The sequence below is a fragment of the Natator depressus genome, chromosome 9 (assembly GCF_965152275.1).
Source record: "Natator depressus isolate rNatDep1 chromosome 9, rNatDep2.hap1, whole genome shotgun sequence".
Lineage (NCBI taxonomy): Eukaryota > Metazoa > Chordata > Testudines > Cheloniidae > Natator > Natator depressus.
In genome coordinates this window covers 5,580,053-5,607,027 of record NC_134242.1, presented here as the reverse complement: position 1 = coordinate 5,607,027, position 26,975 = coordinate 5,580,053, and the positions used below count along the sequence as shown (strand labels likewise).

Sequence of the window (26,975 nt, the reverse complement as noted above, 5' to 3'; positions counted from 1 at the left end):
GCACCCCCAGCACCGCTGGTCCTAGCACCGATGGGCACAGGTGAATCTAACCTCGCCATTCCCTCATTTGCGCAGAATTTGCATCTGGTGGCAGGGCATGACCTGGCTCATGAAAAAGGAAGTCGCTTTCAGGGTCAGGTGCGAGGAAAAAAAACACCTGAACACTCCACCTCCAACTGAAGCGAACCAGGAAACCATGTTGCTAAAGCAAACAGAGGGTGCGGGCTCCCAGTAGGCGACTACCAGCACAGAGCAGACTCCTGTTCCTAGCCTGTGCAGGCAGGGCACGCCGCAGATGCGCTAAGATGGGCTGGCAAGGTTCATGGGGGCTGGTTTTGCTCTTGGGCTTTCTGCTGCACTCTGGGTGGATCCTGCAAGCGAACACTGCTGGTAAGGGCTAAGTCTGTGTTACCTGTTTTATCTCAGCGGGGCAGGGGGGAACGGGGTGGTTACGATATTGACTAATTTGTATTGCGGTGTTCAGTGAGCACATTAATTCTGCACATTTCAGAGGGGTTGTTTTCTGCCCTGATCTCTGATGCACCACTCTAGAGACAAGATGCTGCCTTTTTGTTTGCTTGTTCTTTGAGAAATTGGCCTTTACTGGTTCCTTCACACAAGCTGAAGGAGGCAACATGTAATTAACCACGAGAGAAGCTAGGGTGGGATAGAAAACAGAGAGGCCAGGCCAGGATCCAGGACTACGAGTGTCTGGAATATCACGCTCCTTGCACTGGAATATTAGAAAAAAGGCCTTCACCATAGGGGCCCTACAACACCATCAATCTTTCTGTCTGCTTCCATAGATGTTACTCCCTCTACATGTATCCCACAGCCATCCCCTTCAGGGAATTCTGCACTAGTGCAGGGGCCGATTCTGATCTCCCCAGGGTAAATCCGGAGCAATTCCACTGCAATCTGTGGTGTTACATCCGGGACATGTGATCGGACCTAGGCTCACGAGGGTACAACATCAGAGCCGAGACCCATCCGTGTGGCTATGAAAGCCGAATTCCCACTCCGTTTCCTTTCTGTTTCTGTGCCGAAGGGATTGTTTAAACAGGAGCTCGCTTGTCTGCGGTATGTTCTGAGGGAGCCCGTCACAGTGAGGAGGAAGGAAGAGCTGTCATTGTGGTTATTTTTGTTAATTAAAACCAGCGGGGCTGAGTCTCTGCTCGGGCGCACAGCTTTGGCACCAGCATAGGTCCACCAACTTTAATGGAGTCACTCCTAATTAACACTTGTATAATAGTGAGAGGCAAAGCCGGCCCAGTTTCTTTAATTCATCATCATAATAACACATAGCAACTTTTGTACTTTACAAAGAAGGTCAGTATCACAACACCCATTTTACAGATGGGGAAACTGAGGCACAGGGAGGGGTTGGGGGAGTAACAAGTCAAAGGGCTCCTTCTGTTGGCTGACGTGACACCCTAGATATAGCCCCAGTTTATGTATTTATTTGCTTCCCAGTCTGTGTATCTTGGTGAACCAGGAAGCAGACCTTGGGGAGAGCAGCCTTCGATTAAAAACTGCCTGTGATATCAGTTTCTAGGTCCTTCTAGGAATGCAAAACGGAGCTGGGATTCCCCCAGGGGCCGGCCGTGTCCTCCCCTCTTTACACAGAGGCCAGCCCTGTGTTTCTCCGCAGCCAGCATAATGGGTTTTCCCCCCCAAAACAGCCTCTGAAGTGAACTGAGTCCCTGTCACCAGGGTCTAAATTACTGAGGACTGGTCCTGGCTGAGAACACAGGTGCTGATCATAAAAATGCAGCATTGAAAATAAGTCTTCCGAGTACGGTGTCACTCAGCGGCCACCCGCGCTGCTACGACCAGCCAGAGGTGTAAGTCTCCTGGGCCACACTTTGCCTTTCTTTGCTGGCTGCCCGTTGCGGGTGCCTAGCGCTGGCTCAGTGGTGTGAGGTGTCTGAGGGGGAGGAAGTGTCAGGCAGGCGAGTTTGGGGACGTAAGGAGGTGACACAGTAACAAAGCGGACACAACACCGACGACATAGCGGTGGGTGGCTGTGTGAGCTCCAGAAATGTTCTGGGCGCTCCTGAGGGGGGACCTGCCCAGCTACCACCAGCAAGCAGGAAGGCTGGGGCTGGCGCCGCCCGAATCCCAGAGCGTGAGGAATTGGGTACCTGAGATAACATGGAACCCACCCCAGAGGCGGTGAGGTCACTGGGCCATGCGGGAAAAGCAGCAGGCCACTTGTTGGCCATCTGGGGAGCTTCCCAAGGCTGGGAGGTTTGCAGCCAGTTAGTCACTCAGCAGAGCTGCGTTCTACTGGATGATGACAATAAAAGGGAGCGCGCGGGCTGCTGGGCTCACTGCGGGGGTGATTTCAGTCATTACTGGGAGAGCGAGAGTCTTGCGCCGTTGACTGTTCACATCTCTTTACAGCGGCAGGGATCACAGGTACAGACCCAGAGGCTCCAGCGCCCTCCCCAACAGACCCTGCTACCCCAGCGCCAAGTGAGACCCCAGCTCTACCGGCCACCATGACAGCAGCTTCGGCCACTGGAGCAGCGACTGTCACTAGCCAGCATGGTCCAAGCACAGCCGCCGAAGCCACCACCCCAGCCGCAGAAACCACCACAATGGTCACCCTCGCGATGGCGAACACAACCGGACCAACAACGGATCCCACTCCCGGAGCAGTGACAAGCACAGCCTATCCCTTCTCTACAGCAGCTGGGTCTACGGCAGCAGGGACAAACACAACCGCACAGGATACCCCCCCACGGGTGCTAACTACACCGATAGCGGAATCCACACCAAATGCAACCCCAGCTTCACCGACCACCAGCTCGGCAGCAGAGATGACCAGAGCCAATCCTGCCATCAGCCAGCCTGGTGGAACCGCACAGACAGCGACCCTGACCACAGCAACCGAGGCTGTCCCCACGCCAGCTGACATGACACCCATGGCAACTCTGACCAGCGCAGGAGAAACCCCCCCAGCAGATCCTACAACCGCCACACACCGTGAGACTACTGCAGGAAGAGAGACACTCACAACAGCCTCTGTTGTCGCCATGCCAAACGCAACCACAACTCAAGGGGCTATCCCCACAGCGACAGAAACCAGCCCTTCACTGCCGGTGAGTACCAGGGCTGTTGAGACCACCGCACCAACGTCTGTCACCGCGTCCACGACGGAAACAGCATCAAGAGTGGGCTCCAGCACAGAAACCACTCTGGCGGCCAACAGCCCCCCTGGCGTGTCGCGTGCTGCAGCGAGCGAGAGCACAGCCCCAGGTCCTCACACCGCGGCAGCAGAAAAGGGAACTTCAACCGGCACCGTGACAGAGACACTCGCCACCGGCAGGGCAGCTAATGCCACAGCGGCCGTCAGCACCACGGCAAGAAGAGAGGTTCCCCGAACAGTCCGTAGTACCGCCGTCCCAGCTGGAAGCACGACGATTAAATTCCCAGCTACAGCTAGCCCCACTGCGGCCGCACCGAGCAGCAAGGTGCCCCCGGGTACCACTCCCGCCACTCAGAACTTCAGTGCAGCTCCAAGTAAGGGGTACAGCTTCCGCAAGTAAGGGAGGTGCTGTGCCGAGATGCATGGCCAGCCGTCTGGGAGAGGGAGGCAAGGGTGGAGCAAGAGGCAGTGTCGGGACTGGGCCGGGAGGGAACCAGGTTTGAAGTAATGGGTATTTGAATATCAGGATGGCAGGGTTTCAGTGTCATTGGAACGTGACGCAGCTGGGTCTACGCAGGAAAGACCCAATTGCGTCAGCCCCACAGAAGGTAATAACGCAATCCTGCTCCGGGGGAGATCAGGCGTTACAAATGGGCCACACCAACGGCCGCCTTCGGCCCGAGGTTGGGCCCTGAGTGGAGCTTGCGCGGCCTCTGGAACGCAGCACTCAGTGTTTATACCAGCTTCCCCGTGTCCACGGGCGTCAGGGGTGGCTGGGATTTCCTGAGCTGGCATAGCAGGATGGGTTTGTGCTTTCTCCTTGGTACCAAGCGGATGGAATATGGGTTTCTCTGTAGCCAGCACCAACGGGAGTCTGTTTTTCAGACAGCCGCACAAGCCATTCCGAGCCCTGGCCCCCAGCTCACAGCTGGGCGCGGAGCTCGTCCCGCCAGGCAATAGCACCGCACACGACAACTCCACCCCAGTCCCCCACCACCCCCGCTCCTGCTGCTCGCACAACAAAGGGCGTTCGGTATGGAATGAGTGTAAATATTCCCCTGTATTCCTGCAGGACGAACTTCATCCTTGGGCAGAAGGGCCGTGACCTGGCCTAGGTGCCGCTTAGGGCTTTTCAATAGATCTTAGTGAGCTTTATGTGGTTCAGGAGCCCTGTGCCGGACCTCTGCAGAGGAGTGAATTTCACCCTCTTCGCCTAGTCCAGTGGAGCTGAGGTAGCTTGGTGCCGCTGGCACGGGAAGAGGTACAGAAGGTATCTGGAGTGTTTGCCTGGGAGCATGATTTCCGAAAAGCCGGAGTGCTGCAAAAAAGCAAACCAAGCATTGGAAATGTAACCACTGCAGGGCCTTGTTAGCCACCAATAACAAGGGGGCACATTCATGTGCTAGGTGAGGGCTTGGGAGAACCCAAACAAGGACATGTTGTGCTGTGGATAAATGCTTCCACGCCGGGAATGGTAGAACATGTGAAATGGGAACCCAGTGGCATGGGGGATGATGTCGGAGAGGCAAGGGAGGAATCTGGGAATTCATTTGTGTTCTGAAAAATTATCATCCTACAAGTTCCAATGAATAAAGACTCCCCTAGAGTATATAGCCAGATGGATGTGTGTACCCCATCTGGGCTTGGGTTCTCTGTACAGAGTTTTGTCAATTTCTCTGACCTTTATTATTTGATTACTAATATGGTTTGAGAGATGGAAGGTGTGTGTAACACTCCTCCACCACCGGTCATCGGCAAGGTTTGAACTCTGAACTGTCCACTTGAGGTAAAGGAATAACTCCATTAGCTGGCAGGAGTAGTAGGTTGTTATCCTCTAGGTGAACCAGCCACTGTGTGGGGCGAGGAGGGGCACACCACTAACTTTACAAGTGTGCTACATTTCAGCTATAGTTTATTACATTCCAGCACAGATTATAACCCTGAAAAACACATTGTCTATATGTGGGTTTGTCTACACATGAAAATGAATACAGAATAAACTAGGGTGTAAATTAAAGCAGATTAACTATGCCTGCTTAATTCCCTGTGTGGACACTCTTATTCCAGAATCAGAGTGTCTTATTCCCAAGTAGCTGAATCCACTTGCAAAGAAGGCATTATTATTCTGGAATAAGAGCACCCACCCATAGAGTTAAGCAGGAATAACTGCATGTAGACAAGCTCTGTTGTGGAGAGGGGAAACTCAGAGGTGGAGGTATCAGAAGCCGAGGAAGAAGTAGCAGGTTTATGCTGATTCTTTCCTCAGAGACAGGACTTACAGAAGAAGGGAAATGCTTGGCTTTTCGGAGCTGGGCTCCCCTCCATTGCGTCCAGCGCAGTATCTGCACGTCTCTGCAGACAACACTGATGGCAGCTTTCTTTTAAACAGCCACGGAATCCGCTGCTAGGCCTAACTCCACGGCCCTGCCCTGGGTCCCAGGTGTCACGACGGAAGAGCAGACAACAGCGCTGCCCACCTGCCACCCTCCAGCTGCCAACGCAAGTAAGGGCTGTAACTGCTGGGGGCAAATCCTCATGCCTGCTTGAGTGGCCGGGCTGCGTGCTGGCAACCGAAGGAAAGGGATCCTCTTGCCAGGCCACGCCATGGCAACTGCGGCATCCTCGGAGCCTCTGCTCTTGAATGGCTAGCGGATCTGGGCAGCCACAGGCCCACCAGCCCTGCCCCCTGCTGATTCCTCTCCCCTCAGCTACGGGAGATCTGGCAGCGAGTGTTGCACCCCTGACAAGCCCGACGTTCCACAGGTGCCTTTGTAGTTTGTTGTTTTTAATCCCTCGCCCCCCGCCCCTCCAGATCAGCTGTGCCATAAATTGAGAGACCTTGTCTCTTGCTTTCTATGCACAAGGAGGTCTGTTCTCCAGCCGGGGTCTCCGGGGATTCCTGGCCAAGGACCATGGGCCAGGGCTCGAGTTGAATGTCCAGCTTGCTGTTCCGGCCTGTCTTTGGGAGCCGGAAGGGCGTTCCGGTACAATGGCTTACGAGGGGTTGGTCCAGGAGTCCCCGGAGTCCTCACCCGCTGCCTGGACGCGATAGACAGTGACACACAGAGCCCGTGAATCGAGGGCAGAGCTGGCCCAAAGCAATGTTCCCTCTAATTTTTGACAGGCCGTGTGCGCAAAAAATTTCTTCTGTGCACATTTTTGTGCTTCTGGGAAAATTTTTGTGCGCGCGGTGTTTCGCCGTGTGCGCGGGGTTTAGGGTCTGTGTGTGCGTGCACACAGCTTAGAGGGAACAGTGGCCCAAAGGGTTGGTTTAGGGATTAGAAAGGAGAGGAAGGGTGATCTTGTGCTAAGGCATCGGGCTGGCTTCAATTCCCGGCTGTGCTGCAGACTCCCTGTGTTCCCTTGGGCAAGGTACGCAGGGTCTGCAGGGTATGCAGTTAGACACCCGCAGCCAGCCCGGGCCAGCTGACTCGGGCTAAGCGGTTGTTAATTGCGGTGGAGACATTCGGACTCCGGCTGGAGTCCAGGCTCTAGGACCCCATGAGGTGGGAGGGTCCCAGAGCTCAGGCTGCAGCCCAAGCCTGTCTACACTGCAGTTAAACAGCCCCTTAGCCTGAGACCCAGGAGCCTGAGTCAGCTGGCACAGGCCAGCTGTGGGTGTCTAACTGCAGTGTAGACAGACCCTGAGTCTCTCTGTGCCTCAGTTCCCCATCTGTACAATGCTCTTGTTTATTTAGATTTGGGGCAGGCTCCTTCTCATCCAATAAGTATGTACAGCACCTAGCGCTATGGGGCTCTGATTTTGGTGGGGGAGTCTAGATGCTACTGGGACGGAAATTCTTGGTAACCTAATAATAATTTGCTCTCTCCATTCCTAGCTGGTGCTCACATCTTCCTATCGGTGGGACTCACCACTCACCTGAACCTCAGCGAGCCCCAGGTTAGGCATCTGGTTTTGTCCAAGGTGAGATTTGTGAAATCTGACATCTCTAACACAGAATGTCAACGCAGCGTGTGAAGTAGGCCGCCAAGGGGTTTGCCTTTAAAAGCAAAGGTTGAAAAGTTGGGGCTGAATAGACGCTAACACTGTAAAAAGATGCAGTCCATGGTCCGGAGGAGGATTAAGGTTTCCTGGGATCCTGGGCCAGAGCAAGTGGGGAGCCCCTCCCCACCCCTTCTGCCTGCGGCCCCGCCCACAGCCCCACCCCTTTCTGCCCCTTCCCCAGGGCCCACCTTTGTTCCACCCAGGGTCCCCCCCACGCTGCCTCCCCCACCGCAGCCCCGCAACCCCTTTTGCTCCTTTCTCCTCCCCCACACTCCACTGCAGCCCCACGACTGGAGAAGCTCTGTCCCTGCGCCATGGCCCTGGGGCGCAGTGGGGAGTGAGAGCTCCTCCAGTCCTGGGGCCACAGCAGGGCTCCGGGTGCTGAGGCTTCCTCCCCTGCCCCCCCAGCTTCTGTAGGGGACCAGGGTCGGGGCGCTTGGGCTTCTCCAGCCCCGCCTGCCCAGTGCTTCTGCCACAGAGTGGGGTTGGGTGTAGGGGCTTTCCCCCTGCAGGGGCTTTCCCACGGCTTCTGCCAGGGACAGGGTCAGAGGCTGCTGGGGGGGATTTTCCCGCCTCTCCTGCCCAGCGCTGCTGCCGCAGAGCGGGGTTGGGACACAGGGGCACAGTTTTAGCGCTATCCTCATGCTATGTGGGTTTCATCCCCATGCTTTTCCCCGCAGCTTGAGCAAGAGCTAAAAAGGAAGTTCACATGCACCGAGTTCAATGTCCTCTGGAAAGGAGTCCGAGAAAAGTGAGCAGTGACTCTGCTGGTCCCCAAGGAACCGCCGGCTTCGTGTCTGGGTACCACAGTGAGCGGGACAAGGCCCACGACACGAAAGGGGACCACGCGGCTGCGGCTACCTGTGCTCCTCAACTCCGGAGTGGAAACCACACCTGGAAAATACAGGTTTAACCCCAGGAGAAGAAATCTCTCTTCTGCATGCTGAGACCTCAGGCTTTTATGCCATAACCCTCCTGGACTCTGGTTCTCAAAGGCCAAAGCCCTTGGGAGATTCCATAGTCAGTAAGAATTCAAAAAAGAGGTGAATGCCCTTTAAAGGTCCCAGTGAAGATGAAAAATGTCAAGTCTGGAGATTTCCCCTCTCCGTCCTCTCTTCCTGTATGAAAGGAGCCAATGATTTGAATTGCAAGCTCTTGGGGCTGTCTCTGACTATATATGTGTACATCCTAGCACCATATCTCAGTCGCAGCCACTAGGCCTTGCTGTCATATAATCAATAATATTGGGATCTTGTGGGCGAACAGCGAGTGGAGGCTCTGACTGCTGCTGCATTGCTGGCTGTCCAGGTGCAGGCGAATCCTGCGAGCCCAGGGTAAAAGGAATTGTTTTTTCCAAGTTATGTTTATGTTTTGGGTCGTATTGACCCTGGACCCAGAGAAATGGAACGGGTCACTCATCAGGGACCAGAGAGGCTAACCTCCCTCCCAGGACGTGTCCCCAGCCCTGCTGCCTGCACTTTCGTTCTCTGGAATAAATTCTTGGCTGTAAGATCTGGGCAGTTGTTTCCGTGGTTCCCACCAGCCCCCAGGGTGGATCGGGATGTTTCCCTGTCCGTTTCCAGAATGAGTCGTTATCTGGCAGGTGGTGGGCTGATGGGCCTGGAGATGAAAGTCTTCTGTCCACCACTTAGCTGGAGCGAGGACTGCATCGGTGAGAGCTTTCCCACACCGTCCTGCCAATGTGCCTCCCTCAACCATCCTCTGGAACGGAGAGAAAGGTCTTTGCAACCCAAGGCAATGTGCAGTGAATGCTAAGCACCGCATAGGGCTTAAAGGCAACTTGAAATATAAGTAGGCCTAGTGCGAACCCCCCAGAGAGGAATGAATTTCACCCCCCCAGTCATTAGCTCTCTGCCTCCTTCCTGGGCCCAGCCCTTCCAAACAACAGTAGCGGGGAAATGAATAAAAGAAAAATCTCTTCCTTGTTCCTCTTTGGCAGTGAACATTCAGCCATCCTGGCATGCCCGGGGAGTGTCACTCCAGCAATTAGCAGCAGGAGCTCCGCAGGGCAGAGGATGGCCTCACCCTTTATTCACCCCCCTGCTCAATCATTATTCCTCCTTTTTGACCTCTGTTTTTCATTTTTCATAGTAGTTTGCTCCTCCTGACAGCTGCAGCCCATCCACTTAGCAACACAAGCTACTGTGAGCACACCGCTTAGGGACTCTCTGCACTGGCTCCCCACTGAATGCAGAGTCCATTTTACGTCTTTGTCCTGATAGTTAAAACCCACCCTGGTACTGACCCTGGCTACCTGGGAGTATGAAGGAAGCAGTGATGGAAACCCAGTTCTGCAGGGTCCTTCGCTGGATTTTTCCAGTCCCAGTTAAGCAGTTTGTCCCCTCCCCGAGGCAAATGAAACTAGTAATTCATTAACTGGTCAATCAGCCAGATAAAATCACACTGAAACAATGATTAGTTCGAGCAATTTTTTAAACCCTCCCCTTGTTTTAACAACCCCAAAAAACCAGAATTTTGGGAATTTCAAGACCAAATCAAATAATAATTTTTTGTTTTATTTAACCCTGGCCTAGCACTGGATTCAGACTGGAAATAAGGTGTAACATTTTTAACCGCGAGAGTAATTAACCACTGGAACAATTTACCCAGGGTCGCAGTGGAGTTTCCATCACTGGCAATTTTAAAATCACAGTTGGATGTTTCTCTAAAATATCTGCTCCCGGAATTATCTGGGGGCCATTCTCTGGCATGTGTTACGCAGGAGGTCAGACTAGCTGATCACAATGGTCCCGTCTGCCTTGGGATCTAGGAATTCTCAGTTACACTCTGGCCCCTGTGAGCTGCTCGGGCAGAATAATAGGGCCTCAAAGAGGACAGAAATGGACCCTGAAAATACACTGGCGGGTATAGAACTGAAGACTAGTTTCATGATCTCAGAGAACCCCAAACCAGGGCATAACAAAATGACCATTATCACATGATTTGGGTGGGCAAATCTCTTTACCAGTTAATAATTGTATTTGTTATGTTCTTCTTTGCCCTCACCCGTGAAAAAGCTTGGACTTACTTTATTGTATAATCTGATAATGGTTCTCTACTCCGGCTTAGTTACCGTTCTTTTCTTTGTTATCTTTATTAGCTGTGTTAAAATAATTTTAAAAGACCACTCTGGGCACAACTGGGTGTGATCTGGGACGGCCCCCCTGCCGTTCCCCCTTCAGTTCTGCCCCCCACCCCCATCCTGTGCCCAGCACAGGAATGGAGTAACTGAGGACTTGGGGTCCTATTCAGTGAAGTGTGCGTGTTCTCCTCGGCTAATATGCTGAACTTCCAATGCTGATCTGAGGAATTCACCCTCTTATATTTGTGGAGAGAGGGGAGCCCCTAAAAGAAGCTATAATGACTTGCAAACTGATTGGGCTGGAATAAAACCTTACCCAAGCATTGACCAGATCCCAGGAGCATGAATCTTATCTGAAATTAAACAAATCTCAGTTAAATTGTAGGTTCTTCCCACCCCTACAAGTGGCCTGAAATGCTGAACGTGGCACTGCTGGATGCTGCTGCAACACATGATCAGCCATAAGGAGGCGGTGAGGGGTCACATATAGCTCAGTACGTGGACCATGAAGCGGGTAGGATGCATCATACTTTCTGGGCACCAGTCGCACACTGGCAGCCCTACCCATGTGTGTGTCCAGCGCCTGGTTTCCCCCCTTTGTTGGTTTGCCTTTCCCTGTCTGTGTGCAATGGGTGTGCAAGGACCCAGGAATCATAAGGATGTTTGGCCCTTCGCGGACGTATGGGGACTGACCCTATTGTTCGTCCCATGTGGGATTGTGCTGCTGGTGTGTCCCAGTAGGAGCACGTTCAATACGCTGGCGGTAAACTAACAGCAGCTACACCCATATCTGCGACATCTCTGCCCATCCTGCACATGGACCCCACTGGCCTTTTTCCTTTTCCAGGAATCCAGGAGGTGTGGGCTGGGTGACTCCCCGTTGTCACGAGACCGAGACTGGTGTTGGAGCGCAGCTTCCCAGCGGGAGACAGGACAATGTGCCTGCAGCTCTCGCCATTGTCACCTGCCAGAGAGGTTCTCGCACATTGCATTTTGCACACCACTTCGGAAACCATTCCCTTGTGGACCCCTTCTGGTCCCAGTCCCGCACCGGCCGTGCAGAGTTCTGTCTTCTCTCATGGTCCTGCCGGCCATGAGAGAGGTCTCTGCAGACCAGCAGTGGTCCTTTCTTAGGTCATAGTCTGAGCATCACTGATACACCTCATCAGATACAGTGGTGATGGGAACCAGGTGGGTGGATGGACGGATAACACGGCTGATGCAAGTTGGATTTCTCTTCCAACCTCCAAGCCCAGGGAGCAAAGCTGCTGGTTCTGATTTTCTCTCACATCATGCTGTATATATAAAACACAGAAGACCCCCTTATGTAAACTGAGGCAGAGCCTGTGTTCCCAGCCAGGAGCCTGGCTAGTGCCCTCTCAGAGACTAGGACTGCTCACCTGTGTTGTTTGCACTCTCAGCACTCTCTTTAGCTCCCCCCTACCTTTAAAGGTAAACAGCTCCAATATGTGGGCTGGCCCTAAGCAGTACGTTTTCCAGGGCCCTGTGCTAAGTAACACATAGAATCATTGAAGTGTAGGACTGGAAGGGACCTCGAGAGGTCGTCTAGTCCAGTCCCCTGCACTCAAGGCAGGATTGTGTAGACCATCCACTATCTAGACCATCCCTGACAGGTGTTTGTCCAACCTGCTCTTAAAAATCCCCAATGATGGAGATTCCACAACCTCCCTAGGCAATTTATTCCAGTGCTTAACCACCCTGACAGTTAGGTAGTTTTCCCTAATGTCCAACCTAAACCTCCCTTGCTGCAATTTAAGCCCATTGCTTCTTGTCCTGTCCTCAGAGGTTAATGAGAACAATTTTTCTCCCTCCTTCTTGTAACAACCTTTTATGTACGTAAAAGCTGTTCTCATGTCCCCTCTCAGTCCTCTCTTCTCCAGACTGAACAAACCAAATTTTTTTCAATCTTCCCTCAGAGGTCATGTTTTCTAGATCTTTAATCATTTTTGTTGCTCTTCTCTGGACTTTCTCCACTTCGTCCACATCTTTCCTGAAATGTGGCATCCAGAACTGGACACAATACTCCAGTTGAGGCCTAATCAGCGCAGAGGAGAGCAGAAGAATCACGTCTTATGTCTTGCTTGCAACACTCCTGCTAATACATCCCAGAATGACGTTTGCTTTTTTTGCAACAACGTTACACTGTTGACTCATATTTACCTTGTGATCAACTATGACCCCCAGACCCCTTTCCGCAGTACTCCTTCCTAGGCAGTCATTTCCCATTTTATGTGTGTGCAACTGATTGTTCCTTCCTAAGGGGTGTAGTTTGCATTTTTCCTTATTGAATTTCATCCATTCATTCATGTGGGGCTCTATACAGGTTCCACCCCATTTACACCTTCATCTCCCACTTCTCTGTGCTCACAGCACCCTCCCTGGATTCAGGGGACCTCAGGCTGTGGAGTGACTGGAGGTTGTGGTTGAGTGTCTGTGTTCTCTTCCTTTGGGTGTTGGCCAACCCAAGAAGAGGATTGCCAATTTGTCTAGAATTATATGCAGCGGAGTAGAAATAAACAAAAAGTTTATTTGTAGGGCTGTTGATTAATCGCAGTTAACTCACGTGATTAACTCAAAAAAATTAATCGTGATTAATCGCAGTTTTAATCGCACTGTTAAACAATAGAATACCAATTGAAATGTATTAAACATTTGGAATGTTTTTCTACATTTTCATATATATTGTATTCTGTGTTGTAATTGAAATCAAAGTGTATAGTATTTTTGATTACAAATATTTGCACTGTAAAAATGATAAACAAAAGAAATAGTATTTTTCAATTCACCTCATACAAGTACTGTAGTGCAATCTCTTTATCATGAAAGTGCAGCTTACAAATGTAGATTTTTTTTGTTACATAACAAAAACAAAACAATGTAAAATTTCAGAGCCTACAAGTCCACTCAGTCCTACTTCTTGTTCAGCCAATCGCTAAGACAAACAAGTTTGTTTACATTTACAGGAGATAATGCTGCCCGCTTTTTATTTACAATGTTACCAGAAAGTGAGAACAGGCATTTGCATGGCACTTTTGTAGCTGGCATTGCAAGGTATTTATGTGCCAGATATGCTAAACATTTGTATGTCCCTTCATGCTTTCGCCACCATTCCAGAGGACATGCTTCCATGCTGATGGCGCTTGTTAAAAAAATAATGCATTAATTAAATTTGTGACTGAACTCCTTGGGGGAGAATTGTATGTCCCCTGCTCTGTTTTACCCACATTCTGCCATATATTTCATGTTATAGCAGACTTGGATGATGACCCAGCACATGTTCATTTTAAGAACACTTTCACAGCAGATTTCACAAAACGCAAAGAAGGTACCAATGCGAGATTTCTAAAGATAGTTACAGCACTTGACCCAAGTTTAAGAATCTGAAGTGCTTTCCAAAATCTGAGAGGGACGAGGTGTGGTGCATGCTTTCAGAAGTCTTAAAAGAACACCACTCTAATGTGGAAACTACAGAATCCGAACCACCAAAAAGAAAATCAACCTTCTGCAGGTGACATCTGATTCAGATAATGAAAATTAACATGCATCAGTCCGCACTGCTTTGGATTGTTATCGAGCAGAACTCATCATCAGCATGGATGCATGTCCCCTGGAATGGTGATTGAAGCATGAAGGGACATGTGAATCTTTAGCACATTTGGCATGTAAATATCTTGTGACACCGGCTACAACAGTGCCACGAGAACACCTGTCCTCACTTTCAAGTGACATTGTAAACAAGAAGCAGCATTATCTCCTGCAAATGTAAACAAACTTGTTTGTCTGAGCGATTGGCTGAACAAGAAGTAGGACTGAGTGGACTTGCAGGCTCTAAAATTTTACATTGTTTTATTTTTGAATGCCGTTTTTTTGCACATAATTCTACATTTGTAAGTTCAACTTTCATGATAAAGAGATTGCACTACAGTATTTGTATTAGGAGAATTGAAAAATACTATTTCTTTTGTTTTTTTACAGTGCAAATACTTGTAATAAAAATAAATATAAAGTGAGTACTGTACACTTTGTATTCTGTGTTGTAATTTAAATCAATATATTTGAAAATATAGAAAACATCCAATAATATTTAAATAAATGGTATTCTATTATTGTTTAACAATGCGATTAATCGCAATTAATTTTTTTAATTGCTGGACAGCCCTCTTTATTTGATAGAAGAATCAGAGTCAAAGGTCAAACAGTGAGGAAAAGCAAACACAGACAAGTCATACAGAAAACAAACATAGATGCAACCTCTGGCTTTGCACTTCTATGTTAGCTAAATTCCGTTTTCTAATACAAGTTATCCATTGCTTCTGAACGGTTTCCCCAGTGTGCCCTGGTCCTAGAGGGGATCCAGTGTTTCACGGACAGTGCCCTGCTTACATGCTGGCCCTCAGTTTCTGGATAGACCTAGGTACAATTAACAGACCCAAGCCTGTTTTTTTCTCTTGTCATGGTGACTCACTGATTCAGGGTGGGGAGGATTCCCTCCTTTCCTAGTTTTCCACGAGTAACGTTTTCTTTTCAGTTTCAAGTTGTTTCAGTGCTTTCCCATTAATTTGAATGGTCCCCCATTGTCTTTCCCTGGCTGGACAATAGATGGGTACTTGACATTGGTTTTGTGTAAACAGCTGGCTTGGAAGCACATACACACAACCAATAAACAGATCTCCTAATGCCCATCAAGTTGAGATCATTACAAGCTTTCATAACAGACTTTATTTGATATCTATTTGTACATAACAACGTTGTATGCAACCAGTTGATTCAATTGCTTATTTTTTTGCTTTCAGACCCGCTGTCCTCTCCTGGAGGTGTCTGATTGTTACAAGAGGGCTCCTTTGAGCTCTCCTCATTCTTGGCAGTGCGGAGCTGGGCAGTGGAGGATCTGGCCACTGGCGTAGGGAACCAGTAGGTTCTCTTAGCATTAGACGTTCTTGTTAAACCCTGGATTTGTGCTGGAAATGGCCCACCTTGATTATCATACACATTGTAAGGAGAGTGATCACTTTAGATAAGCTACTACCAACAGGAGAGTGGGTTTGTGTGTGGGGGGGGAGAAAACCTGGATTTGTGCTGGAAATGGCTCAACTTGATTATCATACACATTGTAAGGAGAGTGATCACTTTAGATAAGCTATTACCAGCAGGAGAGTGGGGAGGGGGGAGAGAAAACCTTTTGTAGTGGTAAACACCCATTTTTTCATGGTTTGTATGTATAAAAAGATCTTCTGTACTTTCCACAGTATGCATCCGATGAAGTGAGCTGTAGCTCACAAAAGCTTATGCTCAAATAAATTGGTTAGTCTCTAAGGTGCCACAAGTCCTCCTTTTCTCTTAGCATCCAGTGATTTCTGGAGTTCTCTGCTGTTGAGTCTCTAAGCTATCAGAGAGGTTGCAAACAGGGTCAACAGGGTCCTGGTGTGCGGTTTATACTAGGGCTACGTGACCTAATCCTGAAGCTCTGCCTACGCCTTGGAACACCTCCAGGAAATTAGTCCTCCCACACAATGTCCCACTGGACTGATTTCGATGGCTGCTGAATCCATAACTTTGGACCCCAGGTCATGGAACAGATCCAAGGCCAGTATAATCAAGCCAACCTGCGTCACAAAGGAAGGGAAAGATTCCAAGGGCTTGCTCTGGTGCTGGTCTCAGAAGGTGACTACTCCCACGGTTTGAACTGGAGCCAATGCGTACCAGCGGCTGCTCAGCGTGGCTCCTGGGCACTCAGGGATGCTGAGCAGAGAGAAGAGATGGCTCAGTTTTCCAGTGATCCTTGTGCCCCTTGGCAGGGACCCTCCAAAGGCGGTGGTAAGGGTCCTGCTGTGCTCAGCATACTGGGACGTGGAGTGCCTCCATAGCAGCCACGGGATAGGAGCTACTCACCAGTCAGTAAAATGGGTGCATTCCCCACAGCTGCGGCACCGCGTTCCCCTGGCAACAGTGGCCCTGCTCTGAACCTGCCTCTTCACATGGCTCTATCACCATAGCGTCCGAGTAACCTTCCCTAGTGTCACGAACCGGGGCGTGGACGGTCAGGCCTAGTGGTCCGAGCAGTGGGGATCAGAGGCCAAGAAGAGAGCCTGGGTCAGGGAGCAGGAATCGGAGCTGGAACCAGGCACGGGAGCAGAGTGGGGGCGGGCCTGGGAACAAGGCAGGTACAGGAGCAACCACAGCTGCAGGAATAAGCATTTGAGTAGCCACTGACTAATGCTGCTGCTGGGCGTAAGGACCGGCCTGGTGACGCCTCTCAGCAAATCAGGGCGGGTCCGGTCAATCAGGATGCGCAGCTGCAGGTCAGCTAGTGGGCCCAGGCTCAGCTGCAGGCCAACATGCCTGACACCTGCTCTGGGAAGGGGTATACAGCCGGTGCAGCTAGCTGCAGCTTGAGAAAAGCACCGTGCTCCCGACACAGCCACATCGCGCCAGCAACAGCTGGCTCTGGCCTTTTGCCGCAGCAGCAGGCCTGGCTCCGTTCACAATCTCTTTCAGAGGAGTGTGCTGCTCACGAGAGTCAGTTAATTGTACCGAGACCTCGCTGGGGGCTCACTTCACAGGCTGCTGCTCGAGCTCAGAGGCCAGCCGGTAGCTGCCAGCCCCTCTCACCAGGCTGCTGAGCTGGTTGTTGGGAATTAATAAGACGGGTGCTGAGCAAATGCTGGCTGCCTCCTGGAACGCAGGACTGTTGACCAGAGAGGAGACAGTCTCCAATCCCTCCATCGCTGGAGCAGGCAGATGCATGGGAAGCTTATTAAGGCCTGGAGGGGAAACTGAAAACTGGTCACGCCAGGCGTCCTGGGGCAATGCCAGGTCACCAGGCAGCTGGAGGAGTGGAGCTGGCGTGAAACATCGGGCCAAGGTGCAGGTATGGCAAAGGGTCCAGCAGGAGCTGTCAGAAGTGACCAGCTAACCCGAAGGAAACAGAGCCCCCATTCGGTCACAGGGATCCGTGCATAAGGATCCTGCAGCTGGTCCTGGGCGCTGGCTGATTCATGTCCAGTCCCGCCTGGGGGGACAGGGGGCAGCGCAAAGAGGCAATTACCTTCCTTTATGTGCCCTCAAACCGTGGCCTGCCGGGCACTCAGCTGGTGTGGAGAAGCAATCAGGTGGTGCCAGCTGCCAGCAGCCGCAAGGGCTCACCAGAGTGTGAGTGTTCTGGCCAGGCCCCTTTCCCCTGGCCATGCCCCCTGCGCTGGTAGGCTGGGAGAGAGCGACGTAGAGCCGGCCACACTGACCCTCAGTCTGGCATTGCTCTGGCCGCAGATCTGTGTGCTGGCCTTCGTAGACTGCTACCAGGGGAATCCAAATTGCTCCTCCCAGAGCCTGCATGGAGGCTAGCCACAGCCACTGCCCCAGTCTGGGGGCACTTAGGCACACTCTTGGGGTGCAGACCCTTTGTCCAGCAGCCTATCCTGCGAGCTGGAACCTGCTATCCAGTTGCCTAGCCCCAGGCACCAGGCTGGCTCTTCAGACTCCCCTGTACTTAAACACACCCTCTCCCAGAGCTCTGGGGTACTGTGGAACCCTCCCAGAAGGCAAGAAGGTGGCAATTGTGAAGCAGATAACAGGCACACACACACTTTGCACAAATCTGGCACGTTATTGCTCTTTTATTTCATCCTATAAAGCACAAGAGTGCATGGATCATTTAGTAAACAACGGACCTCCTGGCTGCAATGCCCCTCACTAGCTCACCTTTCCCTGGGAAGTCCTTGGGGCCCAGCTGGGCTCAGGAAAGGAGGCAGGTCCACCTGCCCCAGGAGCCTGCTACATGCTGGGTTGCTTCTCTCTCATGGAGACTTCTTCCCCACTGCTCCCTCTTCCCGTGCCGCTCTCTGGAGTTTGTACGCTCCCCTCTCCACACCTGGATTCCTTTGTTCCATCTTTTGGTGGCTTTCCACTGCTCTCCTCTTCCTCCCCCGATCAGAGGGGTAAGGGCTGCTCTACACTATAAAGTTAGGTCAGCTTAAAAATTTCCTGCCCGGTGCGAAGTAATTAAGCCAACCTAACCCCTGGTGTAGACACCGCTGGGTCGAGAGAAGGATTCTTCCATCAGCCTAGCTACTGCCGCTCAGAGACGTGGATTTCTTCCGTCACCACGCTACAGTGCTGCTGCTATGGCATTTCTAGTGTCGACTTACTCTGAGATGAAACTGGTTTTCCAAGCTTGCAGTTACTCTTTAGCATCCTACTGTGACCAAAGTACCACCCTCAAATGTGAAATACCTTCTGATTGTCCTCAAGCTGAGGAAGGCATGCCTCTCGATCGGGCAAGACATAGAATCCTAGAATATCAGGGTTGGAAGGGACCTCAGGAGGTCATCTAGTCCCACCCCCTGCTCAAAGCAGGACCAATCCCCAATTTTTGCCCCAGATCCCTAAATGGCCCCCTCAAGGATTGAACTCACAATCCTGGGTTTAGCAGGCCAACGCTCAAACCACTGAGCTATCCCGGGCAGAGAGACATTCATGATACAGCCATTTTGATAGAAACACGGTGTAATGTCAACCAGAACTTGTAAGCTGAAACAGATCCTCAAATTTGTCACGCCTCTGCCCCAGGGGAATCTCCAGCTGGCTTGTTCCAATTACAATGACTGTATGGCTGATCTGCACTGCTGGTGCGGTGCAAACCAGCCTTAATGATGCTGAGAACCTGGCCCACAGACACCCTGGTCATCAGTAAGGATCAAACTGGGTCCTTGGCTACCAACAGCCCAGGCCCCTGTCACTCGAGCTAACAGGGCACTTGTCTGGCTGAGTGAGCAGTGACTTGCCAGAGAGGCTTGCTCAGATGCATTAAGTCAGTGTATTGCCCACACCTGGCCCTGGGAAAGGCTCATCCTGAGAGTCTGAGGTACGTGGGAGTTCAGGTCCCACCTAGGGTCCATGGGTCCACTGCACGTTCATCTTGGGCAGCCTGTACGGCACGTATCACAACTCTTACAAGGCTGTTACACAGAGCGTAGCAGGATCTATGGTTAACCCAGCCCTTTCCAGTGCATTGGCAACCACGTTCAGTGCTGTAAAACGACGGGGCGAGCCAAGTGAGATGTGCTGTAATCTAAATGGTATTGGAACAACTGCTCCATTCATTTGCTCAAAGGTTGCTGGTGTTCTGTGTATCCCAGCTCAAACAACACTGACTAGTTGACAAGGCGCGGTTGAGTTTAGAAACCTCTGTCAATAAATCCGCCAATAGCATTTGGACAGATCGTGGTTAACGTACATAGATTCTAGTCTAAAGCTCATCAATAGGTGTTGTTATGACTCAGATTCAAAGCTATTATCAATCTTTCTTTATCCTACACAAAATCCCTTTATAGTTCTAATACCAAAGAGTGCATGCCATGCACTGCTGGATGGTTCTGATGCCCCTAGATCTTTACTCAGCTTCTTCTTTAGCCAAACCTTAGTTCCCTCTGGAATGCAGCTACATTTCTGTTCTACTAACCGTTAGTCCTCAGTGCTAGTTTGATGCTAATGGGGACACAGCAGGGTACTTAAAATATTATGGCATAACTTTGCTAATATCCGCTCAAAACCATGTTGTAATGTTTAATTATCCCTTCATTGTACTCCTGGCATGTTTCCTCCATGCTGTGCCCTTCCACTTGTGCTAAGCTTCTGGAGCCAGGTCTAAAATGACACTCCGTAGAACATTCAATTTCTTTCCTGGAGTGGCAATTTGTGAGGCTTAGGGACTAGATGTAGGTGACTCTTAGAAAATGCTGCAGAGTTTTGCTTTCCCTCATCAGCTCTGAGCATCATTGTCCATGTCACCATATGGAGTTCTGGCTCATTTTGTTACATTTTTGTTTCACATGAAAGTAAGCGGTAGGGACTCGGGGGGTTTCCCTCGGACTAGTTGCAAATGCAGGCATGAGCAGAGTGATTGGCTGCAGGCTGCTGTCTGTGTGTATTAGATCCCAAAAGCCAAAAGACCGTGAGAGAAGCAGTGCATAAAGTGGGCCAAAGAAATACCTGAATCCTCTCATCCATTTCTCCTTGTAACAGAAACAACCCAGCAAGACCTGAATATTGGCTGGCCGCTTGGCCCAACAGGGGCAAAAATTACTATTTCCGCACTCTGCCGGTGGAACCCACCTGTTTGCTATCTGCAGCTTTTTGGAGAAGCTTGCAGGCTTTGCCAGCGGGGGAGGTTGTAAGCTTCTTGGGTGACAGATGGGCTGCAGCATTTAGGAGCTTTGGATTTAGTTGGCTTTTAGAGAAGGGAAGGTATTAATTCTTCAAAGGTAAGATTTCCCCCCTGTGAAGAGAAGAAGCACAAGTCCTAGACACCACCAGAGCCTTTCTTAACTGCCCCCAAAGAGGGCTTAAGTGGTGGTCTAGGCCTTGTACAGGCCCTTTGCAAAGAGGTGAATTATACCCTAAAGAGTGTACTTGTAATTTCCTACTTGTATCCATAGGCTTTAAAATCTCCTCAACTGATTTGCTTCAAGACTGTCTTGTTTTTTAAACCTAAGTGAGATCTGCAAAACAATGAGATCTGTAAAACAAGACAAGTTTGAAGTGCCTTGCTTCTGCTGTTTGAGTTGTCTGGTTGGCACAAAATAGGAAAAGTGCAGTTTCCTCCCACGTGCCCTCACGTAACTCAGAAGCAAGCTGATGGGAGCAATTTTCCTCACACTTAAAAAAAAAAAGTTAGCATTGGGCTGATGCCAAGATTGGAAAATTCCAGTCTCAAAGGAGCACGAAAAATGTATGCACTACTAAAAAGAATGGAAGCTGGAATTCAATCTTACTGGTACCAGATCTTTTTCCATCCCTCACTAACCTTGCATGATTCCAAACTGATATCAGCTCACTGTGACATTTGTCTATATGTCCATTCATAAGCCATTTCCCCATTATCACCTGTGTCAGATTTCATATGCTGGTAACATGTGGCCCTTTCCTAACTTTGCAAATGGGTTTGAATTGCTCTTGGCATTTGTTCCAAGTGAGCAGAGAGCCCTTAATGATTTGCAATCTGTGACCCCATCAGCAGTGTTAATGGACCGCTCCGGCACTGGTGGAAGTAGTGTGTTTATACTACCAGCTCTCATCAACCGTGATGTGACTTCACTTGGCATTTCCCTTCCAAGTGCTGCGGGTTTCAGGGCAGCTGGCCAGCCGATTGGGTGATGCTCGACTCTAGTGACAACCTAAGGCACTGCTCCCTGGCAGACTCTCCTGGGACACAACGTACTAATTGTTTGTTGCTTACAACACTAGCAATGACCCCTAGCAGCCATCACTTTGGGCGCTTGGAGGTATTTATGGCTAGGAAATGCATCGAATCTGTTATGACAGTAAATGATACTTCGATACTCTGCATTTACACGCCTTTCATCCAAGGATCTCAAAGCACCTTACAAATGGGGGCTAAGTAGCATTACTCTGTTTATTTGATGGGGGAAACTGAGGCACAGAGCGGTTATGTGACATAATAGAGAGTCAGTGCCACTACTGGGGAATCAAATTCAGGTCTGACTGCCAGTTGCTGCTCTAACCCCTAGATTACACTGCTTCCACAATGATTTGCTGATGCCCTTCTCTGTACCAGACTTCCTCTCTAGCCCTCTCTTCTCCTCCTGCCTCTCCCAACAAGCCCCAGGAAACCTCTACTTATCTTAGATGTCTTCTCAGGTGGCGGTGACAATGTTGACCTGCTCCTGACTTCTCCTGCAGTCTCTAGGCGCTGGCTTGCGCCTCTTTGGGTGTTGGGTGAGTTCACCGGTGTTGCAAGCTGCTGCGAAGTCTGAATGGGTTTTTGAGGCAAACATTGCACACAGCTATAGTGCTGTGTTGGGCGTGTTTGCCATGCCCCCATTCATCAGACCCTGTGGTTCACAGCGCTAGGGCTCCTCATGTAGGGGCCGAATGGTGGTACCTGGTGATCACAGGCGTGGTACCTGGTGATCACAGGCATGGAACCTATGTTTTATTTTTGCACGGGTGTCTGGTAATTTCATCTCCTCCGAGGGTTTGCTGTGTGGTATCCCTTATATCCTTGGCTTCCTGCCCCTTGGTGACAGGCATGGCGATTGGTAGGTGTGAATTCAGAGCATGGGGAGTGGTGTAATGCAGTGGGTATGGAAATGGATTGAGAGTCAGAAGAGCTGGATTGGATTCATGCCTCAACACTGTCACCATCAGGGACATTTGGTGCCCCTCTCTGGGAGTGTTGGGTTCAAATCCCACTTCTACCAGCATGTTTCATTAGCAATAAGTGATGCAGCGAGCAGGCAGAGTTATAGGAAAAGGATCTTCATTGAGCCGATGTGGAGGCCAGTGGTACGTGTCGAGAAGCCTGTGTTTATCTGGTAGCAGCCTGGTTCAGCTTGTACCCTCTGAACTCCAAGTGCTGCACCAGAGTTGGGCCTGCCTGGAGCCTGACCCTCTTTCTCCAGTTCCTCTCTTCATGCTAAAGTCACAGGGAAAATACCTTCTCCAGAAGGGCCCCAGTGATTCCTCCCTGGTGGAGGGAGTGACTGCCCCAAAGGCAGGTGTCCCCCGCCCCATTTGAACGCTGGACCACTGTAGCATGTCGTTACGGCAGGAAGGTGCCAGAACCCCACCGGCTGCATGTGATGCATAGCACAGTTCAGAGCAGACTCTCTCCAGAGCCCAGCAGCCTCAGCTAGACCTTGTATGTAAGGAGTGGTACTTGCTGGCAGGTTAGTTTTCCCTGGCCACCATAGACCTTGGCCCAGATTCACAAAGGTATTTAGGTACCTAACTCCCATTGAAACCAGTGGGCGTTAAGCTCCTAACTAGCTTTGCCTCTGGCCCATGTTCTAAACTAGCTCCTGTGGCCCTACTATTAATTTGGGCCTGGTTAGACACCCCCTACCCCCAGTGGCAGCTCCTCGTGGGGGGAGGCTGGAGACGCAGGGCTTTCATACCTGTCTCTGATGCAGAAAAGGGGGTGAGTGGGCTGGGGGCAGGCAGAATTTCAACCAGCCCCGCAGGGTGTGTCTCTTCCCTTACATCCCCTTCCCAGTGTTCAGGTCCCCTAAACAGCCACCCAGGGCACCCCGCCCCCGCCAGGCATGTTCTCCTGCGGTGTCCGCAGTCGCCTGTTGGGTAGCATGGGCACTCCTGGTATGCTTCTCAGCCCTGTGCGGTAGGGACGCCAGGCGGGAACTCAAAGCCAAGTGCCGACGCTTGGACACTTCGCTTTATTGCCGGGCACTCATGTGAGAGCGACAGGAATGTGTGTTCTTAGGGGCTGGCCAGGAACATGTACAGTAAGAGGAAGCTATTGGCGAGGGGGTTTTCGGGTGGGGGTGGTGCGGGGGAAGAATATGAGGGGGCACAGGGTGTGATGCAATGATTGCAGCCCGCCTTCTTTGGTCAGCCCCTATAAGTAGCCGTGGGCGGGAGCCAGGGGATTGCACCTGTTTCATTCCAGCTCCCGGAGGACGGAGGGAGGAGACCTGCATCTCCCATTAGCTACCTTTTCCCTAGCACACTTCTCCGCCTTCGCAGATCGTACTTGTTGGCGCGCTTCACTGAGCCATGGGGATGTGGAGACCAATCCCCTGGACCTTCTTAGGCTGCTGGGTGTGGATTCTACACGGTAAGTCCTGCGTTTTGCTCAGTCGTATGTGTTACTGTAAACTGGATCAAGCTGCTGACACAAGCTCGCCCGGCCTCAGAGACAGGGAGGCTCAGAGGCAGAGATTGTAAGAGACTATGGCCTCTTGGTAATATCTGAAGCTTTATTAACAGTACTCCTGCACTTTTATACCACAGTCTTTCATGAGAGGGGCGACAAGTGCTTTACACAGGTAGGTCTCCTGATAGCTGGGGAAACTGAGCCAGGGAGATTTGAGAATAGAACTTGGGCCTGATCCTGAGATCTGCTGGTCATTTCCTCCAAGGTGCTGAGAACACAGGAGTTAAGGCAGCTCCGTATTTTGCAGGCGCTGTGCAGCATCTTGCAGGATCAAGCTCAGGAAGAGGGTGAATTAACCTGTTCTTAAAAATGGTATTTGGTCCCAGGTGGTTCTCTGTAAACCCAATGCATTACAGAGGTGTTCTTTGACTGTACGCCAAAGATTTCTGGCAACAAGTTTGTGCTTTGATAAACCGGCCCCACCCCCCCAACCAGAGGGAAATATGCAAGAAGGTACAAATGACAGGCATAGTAATACCCATGTGCTGCCCTTTGCAGAGAAGCTTCCATCAGAGGATGTGAAAGTACTTGACAAACGTGGGGATGTGTTGTTGTTCCCATTTGACAGCTAGGGAAACTGAGCTAGGGTAAGTCCCATAATGTCCTTCTCGGAGAACATAAGAACATAAGAACGGCCATGCTGGGTCAGACCAAAGGTCCATCTAGCCCAGTATCCTGTCTTCGGACAGTGGCCAGTGCCAGGTGCCCCAAAGGCAATGAACAGAACAGGTAAACATCAAGTGATCCATCCCCTGTCTCCCATTCCCAGCTTCTGGCAAACAGAGGCTAGGGACACCATCCCTGCCCATTCTGGCTAATAGCCATTGATGGACCTATCCTCCATGAATCTATCTGACTCCCTTTTGAACCCTGTTATAGTCTTGGCATTCACAACACCCTCCCGCAAGGAGTTCCAGAGGTTGACAGTGCGTTGCATGAAAAAATCCTTTTTGTGTTTGTTTTAAACCTGCTACCTATCCATTTCATTTGGTGGCTCCTTGTTCTTGTATTATGAGAAGGAGTAAATAACACTTCCTTATTTACTTTCTCTATACCACCCATGATTTTGTAGACCTCTGTCATATCCCCCCTTAATCGTCTCTTTTCCAAGCTGAAAAGTCCCAGTCTTATTAATCTCTCCTCATAGGGAAGCCGTTCTATACCCCTAATCATTTTTGTCACCCTTTTCTGAACCTTTTCCAGTTCCAATATACCTTTTTTGAGATGGGGCGACCACATCTGCACGCAGTATTCAAGATGTAGGCGTACCCTGGATTTATATAGAGGCAACATGATATTTTCTGTCCTATTATCTATCCCTTTCTTGATGAGTCCCAATATTCTGTTCACTTTTTTGCCTGTAAACACCCCGTCTTCTTGTGTTAACGGGAGAGGCGTTGCACTGCTCTGCAGCTTCCTACATCAGGATGTTCCATCCCGTTACAGATACAGTCTGAGCCTTCCTTAGAGACACTCGCTAGCATCTCTGGAATGCGTTGCGTCCCGTCATGCCGTCGCGTCCCGTCATGCCGTCAGTGGCACTGATGCTTGGGGCCACGAGCTTTGAAGCCCTGAGTTCCAGATGTATCATCTCAACGCAGCGGCTCTGGTGTGCCTGGAGCAGGCTGGAATGTGGGCTGTCATTGCGAACTGACTGGGTCAGTGCGCGTGCTGGAAATGCACTAGGCCTGCAGAAACATAGCGCCTCCTCCTGATGAACCCGGCGGCTGCAGATAAAATAAGCAAAAAGGGGGTTTTAAAAATGCCTCCTGCCACTAAACATTCCTGCACATAGAATCACAGACTTTAAGGTCAGAAGGGACCATTATGATCGTCTAGTCTGACCCCCTGCACATCGCAGGCCACAGAATCTCACCCACCCACTCCTGTAACAAACCCCTAACCTGAGCTATTGAAGTCCTCAACTCATGGTTTAAAGACTTCAAGGTGCAGAGAATCCTCCAGCAAGTGACCTGTGCCCCACGCTGCAGAGGAAGGCAAAAAGACCCCAGGGCCTCTGCCAATCTGCCCTGGAGGAAAATTCCTCCCCGATGCCAAATATAGCGATCAGCTGAATCCTGAGCATGTGGGCAAGACTCACCAGCCAGATACCCAGGAAAGAATTCTCTGTAGTAACTCAGATCCCACCCCATCTAACATCCCATCACAGGCCATTGGGCATATCTACCGCTAATAGTTGAAGATCAATTAATTGCCAAAATTAGGCTATCCCATCATACCATCCCCTCCATAAACTTATCAAGCTTAGTCTTGAAGCCATATAGGTCTTTTGCCCCCACTGCTCCCCTTGGAAGGCTGTTCCAGAACTTCACTCCTCTGATGGTTAGAAACATTCATCTAATTTCAAGTCAAAACTTCCTGATGGCCAGTTTATATCCATTTGTTCTTGTGTCCACATTGGTACTGAGCTTAAATAATAATGCACATAAAATCTCCCCTCCACCCAAATAAATAAGCCGTGTGCTGCAGTTTACCTGTTGGTTACCTTGTGAACCAAGGGGCACGCCTGGGTCTGGGGTGGGGTGGGTGGGGGCAAGGTGCTACTCAGCATGGCTAAGGGCAGCAGGATCAGGATCTAGCAACCTGGCTTTTCACAGCTGTTAGGCAGGACGGCATCTGGCATTCTCCCCAGGAGCCTCGAGTGCAGGCTCCCTGTCGTGGGCTCCTGGGTGGCTGCCTGGTCACAGCAATGGCACTGGCCGCCTAGAGAGGCACCCATATCCCACTGTGGGTCCCCTAGAAATTTGTCTATAGGGGACATAGCATCGAGAGCGTTCCCTGAAGGGGGCCCTCTGTGGTGTGTCCCATCCCGGCACCTTCAGGCAGCTGCTCACAGCTGCCAATGATTCTGGGACAGAGATACCCCCCACTCTCCCCGGCTCTCCCTACCCACCCACACATTCCACCTCCCTGCCCCAGGTCCCCTCCGAACCCCCAGCCCTATCTACCGTTTGTCTGCTGCAGTGCCAGCTTTTGTCCT

General features: G+C 50.7%; 1 protein-coding gene across 1 annotated transcript in view; it reads left to right on the top strand.

Moving 5' to 3' along the window:
* Positions 1-290: 290 nt before the first annotated feature.
* MUC4 (mucin 4, cell surface associated) overlaps positions 291-26,975 on the top strand; it is a 42,584-nt gene continuing 15,899 nt past the window's right edge. The window contains exons 1-6 of the mRNA XM_074963216.1: positions 291-390; positions 2,407-3,528; positions 5,544-5,657; positions 6,994-7,079; positions 7,841-7,911; positions 8,744-8,832. Of these exons, the coding sequence (XP_074819317.1) occupies positions 306-390; positions 2,407-3,528; positions 5,544-5,657; positions 6,994-7,079; positions 7,841-7,911; positions 8,744-8,832 (1,567 nt within the window). The 5' untranslated portion in view covers positions 291-305. The remainder of the gene's footprint in view (positions 391-2,406; positions 3,529-5,543; positions 5,658-6,993; positions 7,080-7,840; positions 7,912-8,743; positions 8,833-26,975) is intronic.